General features: G+C 37.0%; 1 protein-coding gene across 2 annotated transcripts; it reads right to left on the reverse strand.

Annotated features, from left to right (window-relative positions):
- On the reverse strand, positions 1 to 15,848 carry LOC121387791. 2 transcript variants are annotated; one of them, XM_041518998.1, is made up of 9 exons: positions 15,775 to 15,848; positions 13,205 to 13,266; positions 11,028 to 11,204; positions 7,757 to 7,924; positions 7,382 to 7,519; positions 5,424 to 5,476; positions 4,267 to 4,354; positions 2,426 to 2,535; positions 1 to 103 (listed from the first exon to the last, which is right to left on the reverse strand). In XM_041518998.1, the coding sequence occupies exons 2-9, from the start codon at positions 13,226 to 13,228 to the stop codon at positions 88 to 90; spliced, it is 774 nt and encodes a 257-aa protein (XP_041374932.1). In that variant the 5' UTR covers positions 13,229 to 13,266; positions 15,775 to 15,848; the 3' UTR covers positions 1 to 87. The 2 variants fall into 2 exon arrangements, with proteins under 2 accessions (XP_041374932.1, XP_041374933.1); XM_041518999.1 differs by lacking the exon at positions 11,028 to 11,204.
- Between the last annotated feature and the right edge of the window lie 3,482 nt (positions 15,849 to 19,330).

The following is a 19,330-nucleotide window of genomic DNA, read 5'->3' on the forward strand; positions in this document are numbered from 1 at the left end:
ACACATCGTAAAGCAAATTTCAAATAGAAATCTAACTAACAACTCCTCCAAGCTTTTTACAGGATAAAGCAGCTAACATACTGTTTCTCAGCTTGCTGTCCATCTGAAACAGATACAAACTGACATTGTTATAAACATTCGCCTCAGTGGTGTGCTCGTTAGGACTTTAAGATGCTTAACATTAGCTATTAGCTAGTGTATAATATTTTCGGCTATTACAGCCTTTTAGCTAACTTACAACGTTTTGCTTAAGTATCATTTCTGACAAATCCAGAATGTTTCTGGTCATACTGGTCTGTAGTAACCCAAAATCAGTCCTTCATATCTGAGGTGCGCGATCGACCTTGATCCCTCAAATTATGCTCCTTAATTTAATTAAGAAATGTATGGGTTTTTTGTTGGTTTTTTATCATCCGCCTAAAAATATGATAACTGTGCACCTGTCACTGGTTACTGAATAGAAGCTGCTTTAAGCCCAGTTGGCCCTAGTTTTTAAAATATATCATATTATTATATTATTGTTAGTGATTTTTCAATATGCACTATTCAAAACTTATTTTTGTCAATATGTCCAAGCTGTACTCTCAGTTTTTTCTATGGAATGCAAATCACTCGCCTGGAACTTATGAGGAGAGTGATTTATCACTCACCTGAAATTTTTAAAAGTGAAGAACATCCACATTTTTGTCACACAAAATAGATATGTACCTCGAAGTGATTATTTTTTTTACTTATTTAACGTTTCATTTTGTTGGGAATATCACTGCTCAGAGCCGGTTTGAGGACCCGCGGAGCCTGAAGCATAAATAACAGTGGGTCCCCTTCCCAGGATATATATATTTTGCAACACCCTTGGGGAGAGGAGAAAAATTACCTGGGGGAAATAAATGTACACATCACCGCGGGACCCACTGAATCGCGGGGCCGGTAGCACGTGCTACTAGGATAAATCGGCTCTGTCACTGCTTATAAAAACAACAGAAGTGGTAGTGTTCATTAATACAATTATCTATCTTGCTTGCTACTAATTCATATTTCCCAACGTTTGTTAATAATTCATATTTCCCAATGTTTTGCACATGTGATCTGACCGAAAATAATAAAACAACAGAAAATAGCTTTAAATAATCAAGACTAAAAATTACTGTGATGCACAAGATCAAATTTAATTGTAGGCAATCTCTGAAACAGACTGGACATTTTCCAGCTTAGGTCTCACTACACAGATGTCATCTGTCATTAAAACCGTGTTAAATTGCCCAACTTCAAATGAAGATTGCCAATAGAATGGGTTCTCATTGGCACTAACACCATACACTTTCACGAACATAAATTATATAGCATATTTAATTATTTTCACTCCAAAATCGCGTCACAGTTTTTTGCTATATGCATCTGGCTGTAGTACCGGTCCGAAAAGGTGGTTCATTAACCAATTCACTCTGGCTGTCTCTTCCGTTATACACCCATGTCTCAAAACGTCAATGCACAATATTACAAAATAACATGGGCAAAATTCAATCAGAAGGCTTACCATTAAAAATACAAACTGTTTTAATTCTTCCCCAATTACTAGAAGTGAATATGTGAACCGCAACATGTCACAGTTAGATACAATTAGCTATATAGTGGACCGTGGTGAATGATTTCATTTCATTTCAACGTATTTAATTTTCGTGCGTATATCCAATTAAGGTACAAGCACACTGTCCTGGGCACACACCTCGGCTATCTGGGCTGTCTGTCCAGGACAGTGGTTTAGTTGTTGGTGAGAGAGAAGAAGGTGCAGTGGTCTTACATCTACCCATTGAGTCGATAAAACTCGCTCTGCGTGGGAGTCGGTACCGGGCTACGAACCCTGTACCTACCAGTCTTATGTCAAATGGCTTAACCACGATACCACCAATGCCGGTGAATGAACTCTCACCCAGAAGAGAAGGTGTAGTGGTCTTACATCTACCCATTGAGTCGATAAAACTCGTTCTGCGTGGGAGTCGGTACCGGGCTACGAACCCTGTACCTACCAGTCTTATGTCAAATGGCTTAACCACGATACCACCAATGCCGGTGAATGAACTCTCACCCAGAAGAGAAGGTGTAGTGGTCTTACATCTACCCATTGAGTCGATAAAACTCGTTCTGCGTGGGAGTCGGTACCGGGCTACGAACCCTGTACCTACCAGTCTTATGTCAAATGGCTTAACCACGATACCACCAATGCCGGTGAATGAACTCTCACCCAGAAGAGAAGGTGTAGTGGTCTTACATCTACCCATTGAGTCGATAAAACTCGTTCTGCGTGGGAGTCGGTACCGGGCTACGAACCCTGTACCTACCAGTCTTATGTCAAATGGCTTAACCACGATACCACCAATGCCGGTGAATGAACTCTCACCCAGAAGAGAACTGTGTAGTGAGACCTTACCTGTGCTTGGGCTTCCTTTCCTTCAGGGTATTGACATTTGACTTTTTTTCCTTTTTAAGAAGTGTGGCAGATGAAAGACTGGTATACCACTCTTCAAATGTTTGTACATTCTACAAGAGAAACAGTACAGTACAATACAATAAAATGGAAAAAACGTGAGGCCTGGCCTCAAACAAATGCATATTCCCCTAAGGATAGTAGTTTTGTCTGAACATCCCAACAGCAAATGGAATGGCCTAAAATTGTTCCAATGAGTCCTCCTTCCTTCGTGACTAACTTCCTTCTTTTCCCCGAGCAGACTACTATCCTTACATATGGGAATATGCATTTGTTTGAGGCCAGGTGAAGTAGAAAAGAAATAAATATGCGGAGAGGGTGGGTGTGTGAGGGGTGTCCCCTTCTTGCAGTTGGTGCTGCAGGGGTGTAACATTTTCAAACATATCTACTTTCGGAGAATATTGTCAGAATATTAAACAGAAAGAACACTAAAATATGTACCAGCACGTACTGTTCACGTGGCACCTAGCACACCTAGAATTTTTCAAACGTTATCAGTCGCGATTCCTTATAAATTGCAAACTTGTATTATACTTGCATTTGCAGCTAGCGAATGCAATGTCTACTAAATTTCCAGAATTAGCGATAGTGGGAATTTTTATTTGTTTTAAGGAAAATTAAGACTTAAAAAAAATTACAACCTAAACAAAATTGCCGAAATATATGCTCGGGCATGCATGTAAAGCATTTATGTGCTTGCATATAAACTATAAAGTCATCATATGATTCGTATAATGTATGCATTTTCGCACTAACATATGTTCGTAAATCATGTCCATGCACAATGTTTGTGAGCATTAAAAAAATGTCGAGCCTCCAAAGGACTTTAAGTTCTGCAGTTTCACAATATTCCTATGCTACTGCAATCGTGATGATACTTGCCATTTTGTCAGTAGCATATAATGTGATTAAACAGTTAGTGATTTCCCTAGAAATTTGGCACGGCATGGTAGGCCAAGCACTTTCGGGGCATTTTCACCATTTTCGGGGCACTTGTTTTTCATTAAAAATACACAAAATTTAATTGAAATAAACATTAATGTATTTTTGTGCTTGCTTTAATAAATGAATGGCAAAAACATATAAAAGGCATATTTTATTAATTAATAATACCTTTTTGGGTGTTTTATAAAGTCAATTTTAGAATTAATTAGTGAAAAAGGCTTGTTTAATCTCAGGGCAGCATGGTGCTGATTAAGGCAAGATGGTGCAAGACTAGTGAGGCATGGTGCTGCACCATGCTAAAACAAGCTAGGGAAAACACTAACAGTAATAGTGAGGAATATAATGCATCAAGTAAAAAATGTCGCAGATGTACTTGTGACGTTGCACATGTTATCGCATTGTCCAATCTCATGTACACATTGATAAAAACTATTTTAATCGGTGCAGTTTACATGTACATGTATTTAATATAAAAAAAATCTCTCATTCATAACTGCACCGTTATAAAAACTGCCTCTTCTAATTTGGAGGAAACAAATAGCGGGTTATATTCCAAAAAATATGGTAGTCTTAATAAAAAAGGAAACCCGCTACATTTTTCCATCAGTAACAAAGTATCTTTTATATACACCATCCCACAGACAAGATAGCACAAACCACGACCTTCGATATACCAGTCGGGGTGCACTGGCTGGAACGAGAAATAGCCCAAAGGGCCCACAGACGGGGATCGATCCCAGACCAACCGAGCATCAAGTTGGTGCTTTAATTATGACTGGGCTACGTTCGTTCCTTTAGTTTTTAAACAAAACAGAAATTGCTCGTTTGAGCGTACCCACCTTAATTTTGCAGACGACCGTCGATTTCATGTAACTGTTGTACAAAGGTCGCAGCAGTTCTTTGGGATCATACGTGTCCAGAGGCAGACTATAAATATTCAAACACAAAAAAGTGTAAGAGTTAAAAGTCGCAGATACTAGTTTCAACCTCTTAAAGTGGACACAAAGTTTGGTTAATCTACAAATCTGAAAAACATTTGAATAAAGTTACAACAGAATGAAACACGGGTCTTTGATGTCGAAATGGGGACATACCTTTAAATAATAAACCAGAGCTCGTCTTCATAACCTATACTACTATCCAAATCACTTTCTTTTTTTTTCTTTTCTTTTTTTACATATCGCTCATTTTGGCCAATGGGTGTAATGTTTATAATGTTTTTGTAAATAATTTGAGTTTGGTTTGACATAAGAAAAGAAAACAAAACAATTGGCTCAAAAATATATATCTTGTAGTAAATTCCATAGTATGAAAAAGACGTTCTCTGTGGAAAGTCTATAGATTAATAAAAGACAATAGTAACATTTCAACATTTGGTTGACAGGTACAGTACATACATTATTTTGACAGGAACCACTAAAAAAAATATATTTCCAGGTCCACTCAAAGTGAAAAAAAATTGATGTGAGTAATTAACTGCTCCCTTAACTTGCAATATGGGGAGTCATTTAAGCTATTACCATATTGATACCATATAAGGTCGCATGCTAATGAAGATAAAAATCACTCTCCTTGAACTATAGTCTCAGAGGAGTGATCAGGAAACCAGTGATAGCTCACAATAAACAGCGAGATCTGTAAATGTGTCATTTGGGACCACGCATATATAAGTCATTTTAAATACTGTGTATATTTAGAGCTTGAGATAAACAAACAAACCTTTAGAATGTTACATAAACATTTGGGACACACTTCTGAAACAAATGAGTCAAAATAGCTGTATATATATCTCGGTAGATCATATAACATGTTTAACTAACTCATGATTAGGAACATATAATGAATGAAAGTAAAGTTGCGAATACAGTGAAAAAATAATTGAAGATTATCAACTGATCAGCTGTTGTAGTTGTGCAATGATCAAAACAAAGATTATCCCAGATATTTTAAGTCATATAATTAATACTGAAAATTGTTTTTAAAACATGAAACTCACCCCTCCTCTACTGGTGCCTTGGGATGATCATTATATTGCTGCATGTTCAGTTTCTGTAAACGAAGCCGTGTAAAGTAAATCTTAAATATTGTTGGAGAGAGAGAGAGAGAGAGAGAGAGAGAGAGAGAGAGAGAGAGAGAGAGAGAGAGAGAGAGAGAGAGACAGACAGACAGACAGACAGACAGACAGACAGAGAAAGAGACAGGGACAGACATAGAGAGAGGGATGGAGTGACAAAGAGAGAGGGACAGAGAGAGTGAGAGACAGAGAGAAGAGAGAAAGAAAGAAATGTTTTATTTAACGACGCACTCAAAACATTTTATTTACGGTTATATGGCGTCAGACATATGGTTAAGGACCACACAGATTTTGAGAGGAAACCTGCTGTCACCACTATATGGGCTACTCTTCCCATTAGCAGCAAGGGATCTTTTATTTGCGCTTCTCACAGGCAGGATAGCACAAACCATGGCCTTTGTTGAACCAGTTATGGATCACTGGTCCGTGCAAGTGGTTTACACCTACCCATTGAACCTTGCGGAGCACTCACTCAGGGTTTGGAGTCGGTATCTGGATTAAAAGTCCCATGCCTCGACTGGGATCCGAACCCAGTACCTACCAGCCTGTAGACCGATGACCTACCACGACGCCACCGATGCCGGTCCAGAGAGAAGAGAGAGAGAGAGAGAGAGAGAGAGAGAGAGAGAGAGAGAGAGAGAGAGACAGACAGACAGAGGGAGAGAGACAGACAGACATACATACATAGACAGAGAGAGAGAGAGAGAGAGAGAGAGAGAGAGAGAGAGAGAGAGAGAGAGACAGAGAGAGAGACAGACAGACAGACAGACAGAGAAAGAGACGGGGACAGACATAGAGAGAGGGATGGAGTGACAAAGAGAGAGTGAGAGACAGAGAGAAGAGAGAAAGAAAGAAAGAAATGTTTTATTTAACGACGCACTCAACACATTTTATTTACGGTTATATGGCGTCAGACATATGGTTAAGGACCACACAGATTTTGAGAGGAAACCTGCTGTCACCACTATATGGGCTACTCTTCCCATTAGCAGCAAGGGATCTTTTATTTGCGCTTCCCACAGGCAGGATAGCACAAACCATGGCCTTTGTTGAACCAGTTATGGATCACTGGTCGGTGCAAGTGGTTTACACCTACCCATTGAGCCTTGCGGAGCACTCACTCAGGGTTTGGAGTCGGTATCTGGATTAAAAGTCCCATGCCTCGACTGGGATCCGAACCCAGTACCTACCAGCCTGTAGACCGATGGCCTACCACGACACCACCGATGCCGGTCCAGAGAGAAGAGAGAGAGAGAGAGAGAGAGAGAGAGAGAGAGAGAGAGAGAGAGAGAGAGAGGGAGAGAGACAGACATACATACATACATAGAGAGAGAGAGAGAGAGAGAGAGAGAGAGAGAGAGAGAGAGATACTGACACACAGAGAGAGAGAGAGAGACAGATGGACAGACAGACAGAGGGTAGGAGGAAGAGAGAGACGGACATACGGACAAAGAGAGGGGGAAGTGAGAGAAAGAAATGGAGCGAAAGAGGGTAGGATGGAGAGAGAGGGAGTGGAAGACGGAGGGAATGGGAGGGAAAGAGGGTGGGACGGAGAGGGAGGGAGAGGGTCAGAGTGACACAGAACATATGACTTGAAATGTTTTTGAAGTTCTAAATTTAAACTAAAAATTCCTTGTTTAAATAATATCACATTAAAATTCACCCAGTGATGTGAAATTTTAGAAATAATAAAAAAAAAAAGAAAAAAAAAAAAAAAAAAAAATATATATATATATATATATATATATATATATATATATATATATTCTGCATGAGTTATAGCTAAACTATCTTTAAGTTAAAAACATATTTATTTAGAAAAAAAACCATTAATCAAGGAACAATTAAAAAAGGGAAATCTTGCCTGAATATGTTTTTACCTTTTCCTTTTGTAGTAAATCCAGTCCATGTTTAACTTCATCTTTCACCTTTACATGACATTCATGGTCACTGGCGAAATCCACGGCATAAGTAGGGGTTGGAATATATATAATTGGAAGAGTCGGTTTCGTATATCTCTGGAATGTAGATTATATGTTATCTTTGTAAAACATATTTTAATTATTATGTAATGAATAAATTGATCAGTGAAATATGATATATTGTTCATTTATTAATTCAGTGAAATATATATATATGTTGTATAATTTTACAGCGAAACTAACTTTAAATTAAAAGCTTATTTGTTTATAAATCAATTTTAAAGTAATAATTAAGGAACAAAACAGAGAAATGTTGCCTTAATATTTATTTACCTTGCGACAATCCCCTTCTTCAAAGTGTAGCATATCCGGTGGGGGGTTTTCAAGTCCATGGTCTGAGATCTTTTCTTTAACTTCATCCTTGACCTTCACATCCTTTACATGGTCACTGGCAAAAGCCATGGTATAAGATGGATTTGAAAGATCCAGTTTCACATATTTCTAGAATGTAGATTAGTTATTTTTATGAAACATATTTTTTACCTTACATGTTTGGACGAATTACTAAACTTTGGAATCTATGTTGATTAATGTTTTAGGTAAAAAAAAAATTTTTTTTATCTCCAATACAACCTTTATATTTAGTTCAATTGACTTAAACATGCATGTATATATTGCTATACAATTTAGATCACCTGTATATTAACATGCCACAAGAGTAAGCAATTAGCTGTTTCTTATTTCAATATGGGTTGAAACATACACTATTTCGCTATTCCAAAAACGGAATATTAAAAATCTTCCAGTAATCCGTCATGAAAGCTGCAATAAAACAGGAAATAGCAAAATTCCATATTCACTTGAGAGGTTCCTACGCTATTCTTCAATATAACGAAATGGAGTTATAGTATTTTTCTTTTTTAAAAAATTCAAAGAAAAAATGCATATTATTAGGACTATTGGTAGGGTACGTTCCAGCAAAACCGACCATTCACGATACCCAAGTGATACTTTTCTTTTCTTTGGGACAATGTACTTGGTCAGTTTTGTGATTTTAGATGGGAAAGTCAAGGGTTTTATAGAATTACTTACGGTACAGTAATAAAGCAGGAAGACTAATAAGTCCATTACGATTTAAGAGATATCCGTGCAGTTATCACACAATACCCTGTGATCTTAGGGTTTCTAGATACGGTGTCTGGGGACCGTCTAAATATACACCTGCCAATCAGGAACCACAGGTACAGGCCACAGAAAGAAAATATCAATTAACCAAGCAAACACTCCGATTATTATTTCAGTACATGGATTAATTTATGTACAAAACATAATGCAGTTATTTCAACACTTTGACAATGGTGGTTTATTTTGTATTGAAATATAATATATAATTGTTGCTGGCTTACTGGGATGGATATTATAACAGAACATTGAAATGCATTCGCAATAATCAGGTATGTTTTGTTTCTTCAGTCTGAAGACTAATTCCTGACGTGACGCGTTAGGTATTATGTAATCACCAGCTCGCCAGAGGGCGTATTCAATGGGATGATACAAAATGGCTGCGCCCATTATATATAATAGCAGTCACATTTAACCGTTTTATTAATTAACTATACGACTATACTTGTTGATATTAAGCAATAATGTGCATTATATATCGTTGAATATGCATATCAGGCCAAATGCCTTAGTTGTCCCCTTCTTTAATATCTCCAGGCATTGTGAAAAAAACACACCGGAAAACTATATGTGGGACAGGAGGGACAGATGGACGGACGGACAGACACACAGGATGTAGATGATACCTATAGTTCCGTCCGGTTGGATCGTGTGGAAGAAGTTGAGACAAGTAGTTGATGGTGTGTACAATTCAGAATCAAGACGAAGAAGAGAGTCCAAACAATAATAAGTTTGTTTTGTTTAACAACACCACTAGCTCACATTGATTTATTCATTATCGGCTATTGGATGTCAAACATTTGCTAATTTTACATAAAATCTTAGAGAAGAAACCCGATAGTTTTCCATAAGTAACATGGGATCTTTTATATGCCCCATACGACAGACATGATAGCACACACAACGGCCTTTGATATAGCAGTCGTTATGCACTGGCTGGAACGAGAAATAGCCCAATGGGTGGGTCCAAACAAATTCAATCAATGGACAAAGTTAGCAACTTTTTTTTTTAATTCACAGCATCTTTGGTGACTACAGCAGGACTTTGAAGTTCAGAGGTATCAACTTTTCGTGAAAATGAAGAAAACTGAGTACCGGGCCGTCAAGAAGTATCTGAATTTGAAAGGATTAACTCCTACGCAAATCTATGCTGATATTGTCAGTACATTAGGAGATAGTGCTCCCTCATTTGACACTGTGAAAAGGTGGCCAGCGGAATTCAAAACGGGGGAGAAAAAGCGTTTAACCAAGGTCTTCAACTGCCTCCACACAGGAAAACATTGATCATGTGCACCAAGTGTGTTTGTGTGTGTCTGTGTGTGTGTGTGTGAGTATATATATGTGTGTGTGTCTGTATATATGTGTGTGTGTGTGTCTGTATGTTTGTGTGTATCTGCATGTGTGTGTCTGTATATCTGTGTATCAGTATATGTATGTGTATCTGTATATGTGTGTGTGTATGTGTGTCTCTATATGTGTATGTATCTGTGTGTGTGTGTGTGTGTGTGTATGTGTGTGTGTGTGTGTGTTTGTATGTGCGTGCATGTGTGTGTGCGATGTGTGTGTATATATATATATGTGTGTGTGTGTGTGTGTGTCTGTATGTCGTATGTCTGTCTGTCTGGATATATGTGTATGTGCGCACATATACATGTAGTTCTGTTTCATCTTTTTTTAAATCTCGAGTTCCAGAAAAATCCTGAACTTTTTCAACTCTCGTGGTGAAGCAAGTTACAATTTGTAGGGTGAAGTCTCGTCTCCCTCTAACCAAAACACGTCGCAAGTGGTTGTGAGGGGTGGGGTGGGTGTTGGGCAGGAGGGGGCACTTGCATCTCTAACTCTTTAAATAATGCAAATTAATCTATTACCCGTCCCTGCAGTTGCAGATATTTCCCATCGCCTTAAGGTCAACAGTTAGGTCTACTAGTATTTATATTTAAAAAATATATGAGCTTGTATTTTTGGTGAACTGATCAGATTACAAATAATTTGTACAAGGACTATTAAGTCTAGTTTAATAATGATTTCAACATTACTGTTTCTGCTATTTGTGAAACGGATACCCTAAAGTGAAATAATAACGTTATGGGTTGGGATTTGTTTACAATTCCACCAAGCAGTGTAATTATATTAATAATTTAGAATCCATAACAAAATAGTAATAAACAGTACCACCGTTTATAATCAATTGACAATATTATTATAGCACAATAAATTAAAAAGTGATTTATGAACAGAGTTTATTAACCTAATTAAAGAGAGTTTTAAGTACAGTATTTGTTGTATTCGTTCGTCCGACATATGTAGACGCACTGATTTTCCGTTTCAGATTTGTTCCTTTACTTTTCAGTTATTCTTTTTAAATCAGGGGTGGGGGAGGGGGCTTCCAGGAAAGGGAAATCTTGCCTGAATATTTATTTACCTTTTCCTTATAATAATATCCTTCTTTCAAGTGTGATATATCTTGATTATTTTTGCTAAGTCCATATTCGAAGCTCTTTTGTTTAACTTCATTTTTGACCTCCACATATTCAATGTCACTGGCAAAATCTACGCCATAAGTAGCAGATACCACTGGCAGATTCAGTCTCGCATATTTCTGGAATGTAGATTAGTTATCTTTGTGAAACATATGTTTTACCCTACCTAGTTACATGAATTGCTAAATTTTGGAACCTTTGTTAATTAATGTTTTTGATTAAAAAAAACCCACAAAAAAAACACCCTCTTATCTTCATTACAACCTTTAAAATTAGTTCAATGGGATTTAAACATATATTGCCATACAATTTGGATCACCTATAAATTCACATGCTATAATATTAAGCAATTACATGTTTATTCCAGTCAAACCTGCTCCATCTACTACCTGTATTATATAGCTACCTGTTTTAAGTGGCCATTGTATTCTCCCAAATCTATTATTGGATAAACTGACCTGTAATAAGCAGCCACTTGTCTTAAAGGTCACATGCTAAATCTCCCTTTGTCATTAACACAGATTGTACTGTATATGAATGTAACCCCCAAACTACATTCACATGTACCGGCCACTGTTAGTTCAAACCAGGTTTACTGGTGCCAGAGAAAGAGGAATCAAGGTGTGTGGAGGGATACAAAACCCTTTTATTTCACATCAGGTTTTTGCTGTAGGCTTACTCCGACTAAGAAGTGCCTGTAACCATCTATACCATATTTGCCATGTACCGGCCATTGTTAGTGCAAAGGTCAGAGAAAGGGGAATCAAGGTGTCAGGTGTATGGAGAGATGTACAGAAACTGCATGGGTGAAGGAAATCACAAATGACAAGTAGGGGAGAGTTGCCAGGATTGGACCAGTGCCTCAATTGGACTATAAATGTATTTTCATTCAAATTGTGACAGTAGCGCCATCTAGTCAATATATTAATCTGTACACACGCCGCTATTGGCCTTGAACCAGTCGAGTCGAAAAAGGTAATACTTTTGGATTTATCAATAAAAGTAACATTTATGCATGTATCATCTAATACTATTCTTGGAAAAAAACATATATGGAGCAATATGAACATAGTTAGAAGTGTTAAATTAGGTTATAACGATACATAAAGGTTTGTTATTGTGAGAGATAAAACAAGTGCCAAGATGTTACGCATGTGTACATGTAGGTCAGCATCTATTTATAACTATGGTAAAACCATGATTGGACCAACTGAATTGCTGGGATTGGACCAGTTCCTCAATTGGACCATAATGTTTTGACCTGGTATTTTGGTGATTGTGCCAACCGCCAAATATGATACCAGTTAATTTATGCATCAAAAATGAAATTTTAAGCACGTTTATGAGTAAAACAAACGTCAAAAAGGACCTTCCTGCGTGATCCAATCGAGGAATCGGTGGTCCAATCGAGGATTCTATTTTGATTCATGAGCGAATTATATTTTAATAAAGCTATTTCTTTCTTTTTTGCAAGTAGCCATAGTTCGTACTGTGTCTAATTATCCAAAAGAAGGAACTGATATTTTGCAAACCCAAGAGAGGTTCATGCCCAATTTTAGTTACTGTAGCAGATTCCACGATCGGACCACTTTCGTTTTAGCATTAAAAAATTTATTTGAACTCTTCATACTGTCCATTTTGATTTTCTAGCAATGTTTTTTGACAATGTATGTGCTGGGTTCTGGTTTAATTGAAGGCATTTGATTTTTTTTTTTAAACACCAAAGTGGTCCAATCGTGGTAGTAGAATCCACGATTGGACCATTTTGGGTTTAAATTTGTTTTTAAAATTTACCTGGAATAATTAAACTTTCTACAAAATATGTTGCATCAATGCGTATTGTATGCCCCAACAATAATGAAGGAACTACTTTCCTGCTGATTGCTCTATTTGTCTAACTTGCACAACCATTCTTCCTTAAGGGGTCCAATCCCGGCAACTCTCCCCTAGGTGACGTGTACAATTCAGAAGAGTCCTAACACATTTAATCATTGGCGAAGTTGGCAAGTTTTTGTTATATTAAAGATGAAAAAGAATTGACACAATCAAGTAGTGGTTGTCATATAGATGATAGCATCCAATAGTGCTGCTATCTATTATACAATTAATATTTATTTACCTGCGGTTTCCAGCTATAAGCCATCTCTGCCTTTGTTGATGAATTTGGCGCTTGACTTCAGGCTAAAATGTAGATGCACGTATTTCTGTGACATTATTTGGTATACATCTAACAGTGTTCAAGCTTGCTTTTTTGGGTGCACTGAATGCATCACATTGTGTGTGTTTGGGGCGGGGGTGGGGGGGGGGGGGGGGGGGGGGGCAAGGCCTCCACGAGTCCAACCTATTGGACTCAAGTATTCCAGGGTCAAAGTCGACCCAGACCCAGGTACCCAACACTTACATTAGATGATAATGAGACTGAGAAATAAAGTTAAATAGCACTATGCATCTTAATTCCAGCACTGAACATGGATGCCAAATCATTCCATTGTAATGCATTCCACACATTGGACTTTGTTTTCTCTTCATGTCTCATAGAGCCTTAATGAAACCGGTGGCAAGCATATGGCAAAATGACGTTCATTTTTTTTTAATTAAATGAGTGTTCATCCTTGCATGGGTACTCGAGTCCTATGAATGGACACATGTCTTGCTAGACTCGGTCCATGCCCGAGTACTTGAGTACTCGTGGAGACCCTAGTGGGGGTGGGGGGTCTCTGTGAATGTAATTGTGTTTTATCTTCGGGGCATTACGCCCGTGCTCCCCCACCTCCTCCCCGTCACTGGACACATTCAAGGCCTGAATGAAGATTTACAACTTGTATTTTATTAAAATACTCAAAAACATTTCACTCATGGACTGAAATGAGCATCATGTACCTGTATAATATTATCTGTTATCCAATAACATTAATGTAAATCGACCAAGACATCTTTTTTGTGGGGTAATGCAATATATGCCTAATACCTCATTTAACAATGTTTTTGCTGAATTTACATTAATTTTAGGTATTCTGTTGAATAGTTATGAAAAATATTGATGGTTATTAATGTAGTTTACACCAACATATAATACTAAGATAAATAATTTGTGCCATGCCATTCTTTTTAGTGCTAATGTAATTTTTTTACCAAACGGAGTTAGGTCCTTGATTAGAAAAATTATATTTTGGGGGATTTGGACCAAGATAACAAAAAAATATCATCATATAAAAGTTGTTCCATCACTACATTTACAACTATCTTAAAATCGTAAAAGTATCAACGTTCTCCACTTGATCCCCGTCGGTGGGCTCATTGGGCTATTTCTCGCTCCATCCAGTGCACCACGACTGGTATATCAAAGGCCGTGGTATGTTATCCTGTCTGTGGGATGGTGCATATTAAAGATCCCTTGTTGCTAATCGAAAAGAGTAGCCCATGAAGTGGCGAAAGCGGGTTTCCTCTCTCAATATCTGTGTGGTCCTTAACCATATGTCCAACGCCATATAACCATAAATAAAATGTGTTTGAGTGTGTCGTTAAATAAAACATTTCCTTCCTTCTACTTGAATTTTTTTTTTATTGGGGTTATTATATTGACAGTTTATTGTAAATATGTACACAGAGCCGGTTTAACCTAGTAGCACATGTTCGTGTTACGGGCCTCGCAGTGATGTGTACATTTATTTCCCCCAGGTCATTTTTACTCTCTCCCCGAGGCCCCTGCGTGTGCTTTAACCTCACCGTGGTGCAGGGGTGTAACATTCTCTTTGAGAATGGCCAATACAGCACAAAATTGAAGTTTTGAGTAAAATTCAGTATCCGTAAAATTCTGTGATATTTGTGTTTTTGCACAGTTCTTTACACTGTTTTTGTTTAAGTCTTGAATTTTTATATTGATGTTGATCATCACTTTATTTATTTGCATTACCATAGTTTGACACCCAATAGCCGATGTATTTTTCGTGCTGGGGTGTCGTTAAACATTCATTCATTCATTCTCTCCCCGAGGGGTTTGCAAAATATATATCCTGGGAGGAGGGGGGGGGGGGGGGGGGGTCGCTGTTATTTGTGCTACAGGCCCCGTGGATCCTTAACCCGGCTCTGTATGTTAATGCTAATGAAAGTATTTTAACCCAAATTTTCACTGCCATTTGTTTTTGGGGTTTTTTAAGGTTTTCTTGTCATTTTTTGCTAAACAGATATTTCCCCCAGAATAGATTTTTTTTTTTTTTTTTTTTAATAGTTCTTTTAAATGTATTCCATTAGTACACCAAAAAATCGCAATCGTTGTCATACAGGGGCGTAGCGTGATCTGGACCTGGGGGGGGGGGGGGGGGGTTCGAATATGAACCAAGTGGACCTTTTTCTAATTTGGTTTTGCACCTCCAGAAAGTCCATATGTATAAACCTGTATGTTTTAGTTCTGAAAGCGGACCATTTGCTTCAGCGGTGTGGGGGGTCGTCCGAACCCCCTGAACCCCCCTAGCCTACGCCCCTGTCATATTATTTAGAAAGACAGTGTCCACGGCCCCTAGCGATATTATGATTGATACTCGGAAAACTCACACATTTACTACGTTCAACTGCAGTCATTGGGACTAAAACTACATGTATACTTGCTTTCCCTATGGTTTCTCAGTTCGCAGTTATGTTTGTTTGGAAAGGTTTGTGTCAGTACGTTTATATAAATGGTTTCACTGTTACCTGCTGTTTTTGTTCTTAATCTTTTTTCTTCTATTTGTAAAGCAAATGGAAAACGAATACCAGTTGGCTCAAACACAACAAACGAAATTACAATGGTATCTCATAGCAACAGATGACGGGCCAACAACGTCATTATCATGTGGTTTTTATCAATTTCCGAACACACCCGAACACAGCATTACCGGTAGCACACATATAATGCTACTACACAATGTCAAAACATATATTTATTACTGCATATTTTTTATGTAACATTTCACGAATGGTGCAGATTTTCATCTTCATAATCATGACGTTATATCGTCGGTGCATTTGTTAACAAAACAAACATTTTTGAATGACGTCACTTTATATCCTTGAAATAATAATGACGTCGTTATGTACAGATTGGTATAAGGGAGGGTGGCGGGGGCTTTAACATTGGTATATGTGTTGGTGATGAGAAATAGCAGCTTTAAATATCTTGTATATTGTGTCTTTCTTCTATCAGTGAAAAGCGCGAGAATTGTTTGTTTTTTTTGTTTGTTTTTTTAGTTTTTTTTAATAGTCCCCAGCTCATTTTGACGATGCCAGGGTTGGGGTGCCCTGATTCATCGCCTCACAGAATATGAATTGGATTATACACGCTAAATACTGGGAGTACATACACTTTGTGGTAGTATACTGATTATAGTAATAGTAATATACTTATACAAATAATGTAGATGGTGATATATTTAATATTAATGCATATGTACATGTAGATAGTAGTATTATAAATGGCTAGTTAATAGAAATATATTTAAATAGGCTGGTGATGTAATGGGGACATAAAATAAATATAAAAGTTTAGAAAGAAAGAATGTTTAATTATAGTGATAAGTCATAATGTCAAAATTCACGCCAAGCGCTCGCTTGGTAATTTTTTCTATTTTCTTCCATCAAATTACTTTCTTGACTGAAGAGTCGTTTCCATGGTGCCCAGATTGTATTATACTCTTCATATTTACAGTTTTTAAAAAGAATATATTTTTCTATTTCGTATTTATTTTGTAAAAGGTTTTGAGCAGCTATTATATTTATTTCTTTTTTTTCCATTTTTGTCTTGTATATATAATATTTAATATTTATTAAAAGCCAGTTTATAAATATGTCTTTTATATCGCCTATTTGTCCAAATAAAATAATTGTTTTATTTAATTTTATTCGAATTCCTTTTTTGTTTAAAATCCAATTTACAACAGCATGCTACAGATCAGTCAGAAAATTGCGAGAATGATAGTTTTGTTCTTACGTCGCTAGTCTTAATTTTGCATAACCAATCTTTTGTCCACATTGTTAAATTTAAGACATCATTTACATGATCATGATGAGTTACAAAAAAAATACATTGGTTATATGAATTTGTTTTGCATAACCGTAAATGGTTTATGAAAATGTTCAATTATCAGAGGTCTAAATGCATATGGATAACTCTCTTGATATATGTATAACAAATGTAACGTAAATTACAGCAGTCAGTAAAGACAGCAATCTAATTAAAATTAACTCCACTGGTTAATTATTATTACTTGTGGATCTAACAGCACCCCGTTGAGCTCATGTCCAGTTGACCTTTCATTCGACCAATCAAAACCTTACTTGCAAAATCATGCCAGTGATTTGAAAAGAATTTGGAAAAATTCGGAATTATGCCGAGGGTATACGAAGTGATTCGGGTGAATTACGAAGTATGCCGGAAACTAATTTCAATATAAAATTTTAACCTTGAACTTTCGTTTCAAGACGAAAAAAAAACCCTGATGGTATAGCCATAAAATCTATTTATACTAGTATACAATCCAGAGTTTATCACTGCACCCAACCCCGTTTTTTAATGTTGAAATAAACCAACAAGTTCGCCTATTGCATAAATAGTCTGGCCCAATATTTTTAGAATTTGTATGCTCCCAAATAACGCTATAAAAGGCGAAGTGTGATTGGCCGATATTTAAATTCTAAAACGTATCGCGTAATTTCGCCAATAGTGGAAATAATTTTAATTTAGATTGGTAATTTCGCTATCCATATTTTAGACATTATTCAAATTTGAAGCTGACGACAATGGTTCAAATCCCATCAAAGCTGGCTCACACATTCATTCACCTTTCTCATCTATCACCCTCTGCCTATCATTGTCATTATCTTAATATAAAAAAAAACTTTCCAATTTCTCGCATGATTTCAATCTGTTTCGACCCTTTCTGTCAGTGTCCTCCGACTCTGTCTTCTGAGCTGTTCACACCATTCTCAACTTCCTCCACGGGTGCAGTCTCTGTGTATTTCCCTGCACCCGCCTGGCATCCTCGTCTTCTGCCGCTAATAAAACTCGTCTGACCCACGGCACTAAGTAACGAACGCTGGTAGTAGGGGTGTATAGTAGGTGGTTACAAGTGCCTCTTAACACTCCCCGAAGTGGTCAAACAAAGCCCACAGCTAAAAGCTGATGGGGAATGGCAGGTGTGTGGCACAGATAGCTACAAGAGACAAGCACATGTCGCGGTCGGAGAGACAAGGACTGGGATGTGAAGGTGAACAACGAAAGAAGTTGAAAGATAGGAGCCGTTGCCAGATCGGGAAGAAATGAAATGGAATCCAAAGGAGAGAAAGGAAAGGAGGCAGTGGGATATTAAAAAATAAATAAATTTAAAAACATATTTGGAAGGTCGTCTTTAATAAATTAATGGATTATCATTTTAAATGTATGACAAAATTGGAAATTAAATAGCGGAGCTCTCTAGGCCGATTGTTATAAGTAGGCTAATTATTGCGTAACTACGGGCACATCAAAAATATGTATTAGTAGGGCCTAACTATTTTGTTTAATCTGGTCAGCTATTCTATAATTATAGGAATGCGATAGATAAATAAATACATTTTATACTGTAGTTGATTTATTTGTTGAACGTTGATGTCACATAGCAAGCATGGTTCAAGTATGTTTGTTTTTAAAAATGGAGAGAAACAAGAGAATACCGATTATGACTTTCCACATGACTGTACCTGAAATTATTTCTTCTTTGTGGCTACTAAATAAAATTGCAATAAATAAATGATATAAAAAGTTATTTAAAAATTATTTGTTCATATTTAATTTATCATACTATACGTTTAAAATAAATTGCTACACCAAATTAGTAATCGCTAATTAATTTTCAGACTGATTAGCGAGCTAATGAAAATGTTGAAACCAAAACGTTCCCTGAGAGAAAGTGTTTTGTCTTTTTGTCACAGAAAAATATAATATTCTATTCTCTTTTGTATTTCCTGCTAGAAGACAGTGAATGAATGAATGAATGAATGTTTAACGACACCCCAGCACAAAAAAAACATCGGCTATTGGGTGTCAAACTATGGTAATGCAAATAAATAAAGTGATGATCAACATCAATATGAAAACCCAAGACTTAAACAAAAACAGTGTAAAGAACTGTGCAAAAACACAAATATCACAGAATTTTACGGATACTGAATTCTACTCAAAACTTCAATGTTGTGCTGTATTGGCCATTCTCAAAGAGAATGTTACACCCCTGCA

Source organism: Gigantopelta aegis, chromosome 13, assembly GCF_016097555.1.
Source record: "Gigantopelta aegis isolate Gae_Host chromosome 13, Gae_host_genome, whole genome shotgun sequence".
Classification (NCBI taxonomy): domain Eukaryota; kingdom Metazoa; phylum Mollusca; class Gastropoda; order Neomphalida; family Peltospiridae; genus Gigantopelta; species Gigantopelta aegis.

What these genes read in the sequence shown, in the direction of transcription:
- LOC121387791 (XM_041518998.1), bottom strand. Translation starts at nt 13,228, where the DNA reads ATGGCTTATAGCTGGAAACCGCAG. An exon ending in CTTATAGCTGGAAACCGCAG is followed by an intron (nt 11,205 to 13,204) that starts GTAAATAAATAT and finishes TCTACATTCCAG; the next exon opens with AAATATGCGAGACTGAATCT. An exon ending in GATATTATTATAAGGAAAAG is followed by an intron (nt 7,925 to 11,027) that starts GTAAATAAATAT and finishes TCTACATTCTAG; the next exon opens with AAATATGTGAAACTGGATCT.